The 7,303-nt window shown below is 40.2% G+C and overlaps 1 protein-coding gene across 1 annotated transcript; it reads right to left on the bottom strand.

Moving 5' to 3' along the window:
* Positions 1 to 604: 604 nt before the first annotated feature.
* Positions 605 to 5,364, bottom strand: LOC144518633 (uncharacterized). Its single transcript, XM_078251442.1, has 3 exons — positions 5,253 to 5,364; positions 3,015 to 3,653; positions 605 to 2,488 (listed from the first exon to the last, which is right to left on the bottom strand). The coding sequence occupies exons 1-3, from the start codon at positions 5,299 to 5,301 to the stop codon at positions 1,989 to 1,991; spliced, it is 1,188 nt and encodes a 395-aa protein (XP_078107568.1). The 5' UTR covers positions 5,302 to 5,364; the 3' UTR covers positions 605 to 1,988.
* Positions 5,365 to 7,303: the final 1,939 nt, after the last annotated feature.

The raw sequence follows: 7,303 nt of genomic DNA, 5'->3' as shown, positions 1-7,303 counted from the left end.
CTGGTTCAAAATCTGTTTAATTTATATAAAAGTGCATGAAAATGTTCAATTACATTTGATGCAATCAACTGACACCTTAAACTCTCTCACATATAGTGGACATAAAAAGTCCACACACCCCTGTTAAAATGCCAGGTTTTTGTGATGTAAAAAAAAAAAAAAAAATGAGACCAAGATAAATGATGCCAGAACGTTTTCCACCTTTAATGTGACCTATAACGTGAACAATTTAATTGAAAAAACTGAAATCTTTGAGGGGGGAAAATAAAAAAATAAAAACTTACAATAACCTGGATGCATAGGTGTGCACACCCTTAAACTAATACTTTGTTGAAGCACCTTTTGATTTTATTACAGCGCTCTTTATTAGTCTTTTTGGGTAGTAGTCTATTAGCATGACACATCTTGACGTGGCAATATTTGCCCACTTTTCTTTGCAAAAGCGCTCCAAATCTGTCAGATTGTGAGGACATCTCCTGTGCACAGCCCTCTTCAGATCACACCACAGATGTTCAATTGGATTCAGGTCTGGGCTCTGGCTGGGCCATTCCAAAACGTTGTTCAGGTTAAGCCATGCTTTTGTGGATTTGGATGTGTGCTTTGGGTCGTTGTCGTGCTGAAAGATGAGCTTCCTCTTCAGCTTTCTAACGGAAGCCTGAAGGTTTTGTGCCAAAATTGCCTGATATTTGGAACTGTTCATAATTCCCTGCACTTTGACTAAGGTCCCGGTTCCAGCTGAAGAAAAACAGCCCCAAAGCATGATGCTGCCACCACCATGCTTGACTGTGGGTATGGTGTTCTTTGGGTGATGTGCAGTGTTGTTTTAGCGCCAAACATACCTTTTGGAATTATGGCCAAAAAGTTCAACCTTGGTTTCATCAGACCAGAACATATTTTCCCACATGCTTTCGGGAGACTTGATGTTTGTTTTTGCAAACTTCAGCCGGGCTTGGGTGTTTTTCTTTGTAAGAAAAGGCTTCCGTCTTGCCACCCTACCCCATAGCCCACTCATATGAAGAATACGGGAGATTGTTGTTACATGTAGCACACAACCAGTACTTGCCAGAAATTCCTGCAGCTCCTTTAATGTTGCTGTAGGCCTCTTGGAAGCCTCCCTGACCAGTTTTCTTCTCGTCAATTTTGGAGGGACATCCAGTTCTTGGTAATGTCTCTGCCATATTTTCGCCACTTGATGATGATTGTCTTCACTGTGTTCCATGGTATATCTAATGCTTTGGAAATGCTTTTGTACCCTTTTCCTGACTGATATCTTTCAACAATGAGATCCCTCTGATGCTTTGGAAGCTCCCTGTAGACCATAGCATTTGCTCTGAGATGCAACTAAAAAAAGTCAGGAAAATCCTACTAGAACAGCTAAACTTTATTTGTGATTAATCAGAGTCACTTTAAATTATGGCAGGTGTGTAACGACTTCTATTTAAAATGAGTTTGAATGTGATTGGTTAATTCTGAACACAGCCACATCCCTAGTTATACGAGGGTGTGCTCACTTAAGCCACCAGGTTATTGTAAGATTGTTATGTTTGTTTTTCAATTGAATTGTTCACATTATAGGTCACATTAAAAGTGGAAAAAGTTCTGACTTGATTTATCTTTGTCTCATTCTTTTACATCACAAAAACCTTGCATTTTAACAGGGGTGTGTGGACTTTTTATGTCCACTGTATGTTATGACAGAAAACAGAGAAGAACAAATTCTCCTTCACACTATAGTTTCATCTTCTAAGCTTTCTGAGCACAACTTGTTGTCAGTCAACAATGATCTTTTTATACACACAGACTCTTGGATTTTGAGATTTTTTTCCTGAATTTGGTTCAATTGAAATTTCCCTCCATATGACTCAGGGTTAAGGCCTAAACTAAGCCGTCCTGAACGTGTCTGTTTGCATTATCAGTTCCGTTATTTGGTTCCACCTGAGGTTGAATACCATTCCACTGTAAAAAGAGATCCTTGGTGTGAGTGCATCCTAATTTCCGCCTTTGTTCATGGTATGATTGGGACCAGTTGGTGCCTCCGCTACAGTCTGGCTGCCTCCACATTTACAACCGTGTTCTCTGGCTAGACTGGTGAGGAGCTCCAGGACTCTGATCTCATGCTCCATGCGAGCTTTCTCCCTCCTCTCGTCTCTCTCAGCCGTCTCTCTCTGCCGGCGCTCCTCCCTCTGCAGCCACTGGGCCAGGAGGTCCTGATGCCAGCGAGCCTGCTCCTGCCGCTGGCTCTCCAGCTGCACCAGAAGGCCCCGTGTCTCAGACACCAGCCGCTGGAAGCACTCTGTCAGGTGCTTGAGGGCGGGTTCCAGGCAGGAGGACTCGGCGTGATGGTGGCCAGAGGTGGGGAGGGTGTTGGAGCTTGGATCTGGGGGTGCAGGGAGAGGAGAGGCAGTGGATTGGGTAGGAGGGGGAGGAGCCGGTGGAGGTGGTACTACATGTGGAGAAGGAGTGCTCAAGGTGTTTTCCACTAGAGTACCTATGACACAGGATATGAAACAGTACAGCTATGATAGTTACTGATGACAGGAATATCGTAATCATATGTGACTGAATATCTTAAATCTAGACCAGAGAGGGGGGTCCTCAGAGTCACTGCAGGGGGGTGCGCCAAATTACTGTTAAAATACTTTTTTGAACATTTGTCCCCAAAACAATTAAAACATGTCTGAAAATATACACTGAATCCAACATAACATTAGCAAAGATAAGTCAGCCTATTTGTATGTGCCTGCCACATGTATGTTTGACATTAAAACATGATATATGAATATGTAAATAGTAGCTTAGTATTGTAGGGCACCATAAAAAGGTATGTACAAAGGCTTTAGGCCACCCTACATGTTATTGTAGGGCCCGTTTAATATGCAACTTAATTTTATACAATATATGTAGTAGGGGGTCCCTGCTCGTCTCTCTTTCAGGTTTGGGGTTCTTGGCCTAAATAACGTGATATGCACAGAAAAAACAGGTGCACTTCTAAAATGATATTTGCTCCTACATACCACTCATTTCACGATGGATGGATGATTCCAGATAAACTTCATGGTGTCGCTGTGGGAATCCTGTATCGCTGAACTCAAACTCATCTGTTGAATCTTCTCTGTCCTCCAACTTGACTTCAGAGTCAAGCTGCCAAGACTGAAGGCCTCCTCTCTCCTCTAAAGAGCTCAAATGTTGTCTTCCTGTCCTCCCCAAAGAACCAAAATTGTGGCCACTAATCTCTGTATTAGAATTTAAATCTGGCTTGATACTTCCTGTCCTGTCAAGGGATTCAAGGTGACGCTCTGCCGTCCGTTCTGGAGAAACAAAATAGGGCCCTCCTTCCCCTCCCGCTGACCTCCGACCCAACACAGCATCCATCTCGGCAAAATATTTAAAAGTGCAAGGCTGCGAGCTGTCAACGCTCCTCTGTAGCCTGGCTCTCCCATAGTTAGCCTTCAGAGTTTTGACCCGAAGACGGCACTGGTGTGGACTCCGAGAGAAACCCATTTCACTCATGCGGGCTGAGAGGTGTTTGAAGACATGGCGGTTGCGAAGGTTTTCTGCCAAACTCTTCTGGATGCGCTCGTCACTCCAGGCACACAGCAGCACCTGAGTTTCCTCTACTGTCCAGTTAATTGAGCGCTCAGCTTCTCGTTTCCCTGTACATACAGAAACACAGCTGAATACAGTGAATAACTTCACATATGATGTTAATGGTATGAAGTACATACTGACTCCAAACCACAAACTGAATCCAATTTATTCCAATTAGGATCAAACTGTGGTCCATTTAACAAAATGGAGAAAAAAGTAATCAGTGTTTCGTTGTTACTTTTTCGCTGGTAGAAAACTACACTCAGTTTTGCACCAAATCAAACAGCCCTGCAATAAATGCTACCTTCAAGACGGTTATTTCCATGTTTAGTTTTTGTTAAAGAGAGGTGCTGATTCAACTGTATGGCCATTGTGTAGGCTGCAGTTTGTGGTGCTGTTGAACTATATTGTGATATACTGAGAGGTGTCACTTCCTAAATAATGAATGCATCCTCACTGATATGAAAGGGGTGAAAAGTATTAGAAACACCTTCTAGTGTGATGCCATACTAAAACACCTCTCTAAAACAGCATTGGTTTTAGCTGATAAACTGAGTGGACATCACAGTCTGAAATGTACAAAAGGTTGCCTCCACAGCAGAGTACCTACTAGACATACAACCAGCAGGCAATATTCTCTACATCTTTAACTAGGCTATGTGATCTTCAATTGAGTGAAATAACCAGAAAATGTAACTATGACTCAATCCTTTTATTTATTTTTAAAGTTGTACTTGCACAGGCGTCACTTTTTAAACATTAAGCTGTCATTACTGCTGTTTTTTTTCTTCATGGTACTGCTTTTATTAATTTGTTATATTTTAAGTTCATCGAGAGAAGCAATGCAAAATGTTATTGTACCTGAGTTTAATGACAATAATTGTTATTTTGCTTGGCCTTACTCTGGAACCTTCTCATTGACACTTTACGTTCCCCATACTGCACATTAGCGTTTTACTAATCTCACTAGTAAGAAATGAAAAAACATTCAAATAAGGTGAAAATAATCTGCAAAATCAGTTTAGGTAAAGACTGGTCGACGTACTTGGCAGCTTAGTTTTAACAGTAGAGTGGTAGTTTTTTTTACCTTTAATATCCTTATCATGACACCTAAATATGCAATTAAATAAAGTAAAGGCTAAGTAACTAAGATATTTAATTGCTATCATAACACAGTGTGCATGGCATGTAAAGCTCTAAGCGTATCTACAAATGTATCAACTGGCTTCAATAACATGACATAGTCATGGACTGTGCTATAAACCCGGTTATGTTAGATATTTAAATCCATGTCCATCTTTAGCAAAGATCATATCCTCACATTACTTATGCTTGCTAATTAGCCAGATAGCAAGCTGTTAGCCGACACAGCTACTAGGTGCAAAGTTGAGTTAGCCAGCACGCTAATTCAGATACATGCAGAATAATAATAGCCTTATAACACAGACGGCGAGCAGGACAACTAGCAACGAATGGTTCAACAGCTTAATAACGGAGTAAATCTAAACTAAAACAGCTAGTTCTGCTCTCTGTAACAAACACAGCTAAGGTTAGCGGCTAGCAGTTACCTAGCTAACATAGCTACATGAATGTTTGTCTAATGTTGACTCTCTGCTGGCTGTAAACAACAAACAAAACATGTCGGTTGCTTAAACAATTCTTACTTTTGGTCGTTGAAACGGAGCTGGTCGAGTTGATCATCGGTGGATTCATTTTTACGGGCTACAGAAAATGTAAACAATCCCCCCCCACACACACACACCCACACTCCTCTCTTCCGGGTGACGTAGAGTTCAGTGCGTGACGTCGATTGACGTGTTGCAGAGTTGTGATTGATTCAGAAAATAAAAAAAGACAATTATGACAAATAAGACAAATCACTAAATTATTTATGTTTATATATATATATAAACATAAATAATTTAGTGATATATATATATATATATATATTAGTGCATAATACAATAATATATATTGTATTATTCACTAATTGATTGTGTGTCTCTATATATCCTGCATATACAAACTCCAATTAATGCTGTAAGCAATATCTTCCCCATAATACTCATTTACATATTGTACTGCAAATGTATTACATATTCTTAAATTATATATGGCCCTAATCTGCAATGTTCCCATTTGTCCTATATTTTATCTGTACAAATCCTATAATTATGCATATTTCCTCTGGGATCATTAAAGTTTTATGTTATTGTATCTAAGGAGGATACTATGAGTTTAACGTCACATATTCATTCTTTTTTAATATGCAGTACATTCATATGGTACAGTGTGTTGTACAATATTTATTAAGACAAGTGCACCATTGGTGTTTGTCGATATAATGTGCAACAATTGATAAAGCTGTGGTAGTTTTTTCTGTGGTAAGTATGTGATACATTTCACAAACAGCTTATGGTCAGGGCTGATACCTAATGAACATAATACATGTAGTAGCCTATCTCTTACATGTAGTATCCCTAGAGTCATGATGGAAGATGGTGCAAAAGGAAAATTATAGTCATATCTTCGGATATTAAAGAAACGTAAATGTAAATCTGTTTCTATTTGGGCAGTTTAGGTTAATGTACATAGGAGGAATTTTTCAAAAGCATTAGGAGTCAAAATCAAAATCAAAAATTGCTGTGTTAGGAGTTAGAAAACAGAAATGACACAGCAGCGGGGGACTGAGTTATGGGAGTGGGTGTTAAGGTATATGTCATATATGGTATACTACCAATCTGTTCACACAGACAATAGCAATGCATGAATAAATGCAGCCAGCTCATTCATTTCAAAGAGACAGCAATTGGCACAATTGGGTCCCAACACAGAGGCCTCAGGCAAAGAAACTAATACAGTATTGTTAAGCTAAACACTTTAACCTGGACCAACCTTTAGCACAACACAGTCCCATGTTATGCGTCAGGCAACACAATGCATAGGACATTCCAATACATGCAAGTACACATTCCTTTGTAATGCAAACAGTGTAAGTCTACGGTTGACCTTACAATCATAGTATAAAGTGGTGTGCAGTGTATTGGCCCCTTTAGTATTTTTTACACAGTGTTATTTGTGATCTCCACATGACTCTACTTGACCTGCTCTTTTTTGGTTTTCCATTAGCAAAAGTTGTGGATGGTACCAGGTTCTTTTTTTGGTACCACTTTGGTCGAGGTTCCAGGCGAGCTGAGCCGATATTAAAAGGTGGAATTGAAGGTGGACTGACATTTTTTTTAAACGGCAGCCTGCTAAACTTTGCCGAACACTACGTACGAGCATTCAATAAGTGTCCCGTTGAAGATGATGTCACAGCAGTTCATGTGGCGGCGCTATGGTTATCAGTTAAGAATCCCACCTACACTGAGGGGGCACTATACACAGTGGAACATGATAAGAGAAACGTACTGGTATCAAAAAAGTAAGTTGAGTTGAGCAGAGCCACACCATACTGTGGAAACACGGCATAAATGCCCGTTAAGAACCTGTTAAGACCTTGCTTCTTGCATGCATGTGCCATAGTGCCGTCGCATAAAACTACCGTGGCATCATCAACGCATCACTTTTAATTTTGTTTAACAAATGCTATGTTCCCTGAAGTAGAACCTTATTGAGAGAACTACACACCGAGACAGCTATATGATTGCAAATCCCTGACAACCACAGAACATGAATTAAGCACTCATATTCCAAATCTAACCTCAGTGCATTT

Source organism: Sander vitreus, chromosome 5, assembly GCF_031162955.1.
Source record: "Sander vitreus isolate 19-12246 chromosome 5, sanVit1, whole genome shotgun sequence".
NCBI lineage: Eukaryota > Metazoa > Chordata > Actinopteri > Perciformes > Percidae > Sander > Sander vitreus.
This window is presented reverse-complemented; position numbering and strand designations above follow the sequence as displayed.

Coding starts and splice junctions, on each gene's coding strand:
- LOC144518633 (XM_078251442.1), bottom strand. CDS start 5,301: ATGAATCCACCGATGATCAACTCGACCAGCTCCGTTTCAACGACCAAA. Junction 3,654..5,252: donor CTCCGTTTCAACGACCAAAA/GTAAGAATTGTT, acceptor CTGTATGTACAG/GGAAACGAGAAGCTGAGCGC. Junction 2,489..3,014: donor CATCCATCGTGAAATGAGTG/GTATGTAGGAGC, acceptor CCTGTGTCATAG/GTACTCTAGTGGAAAACACC.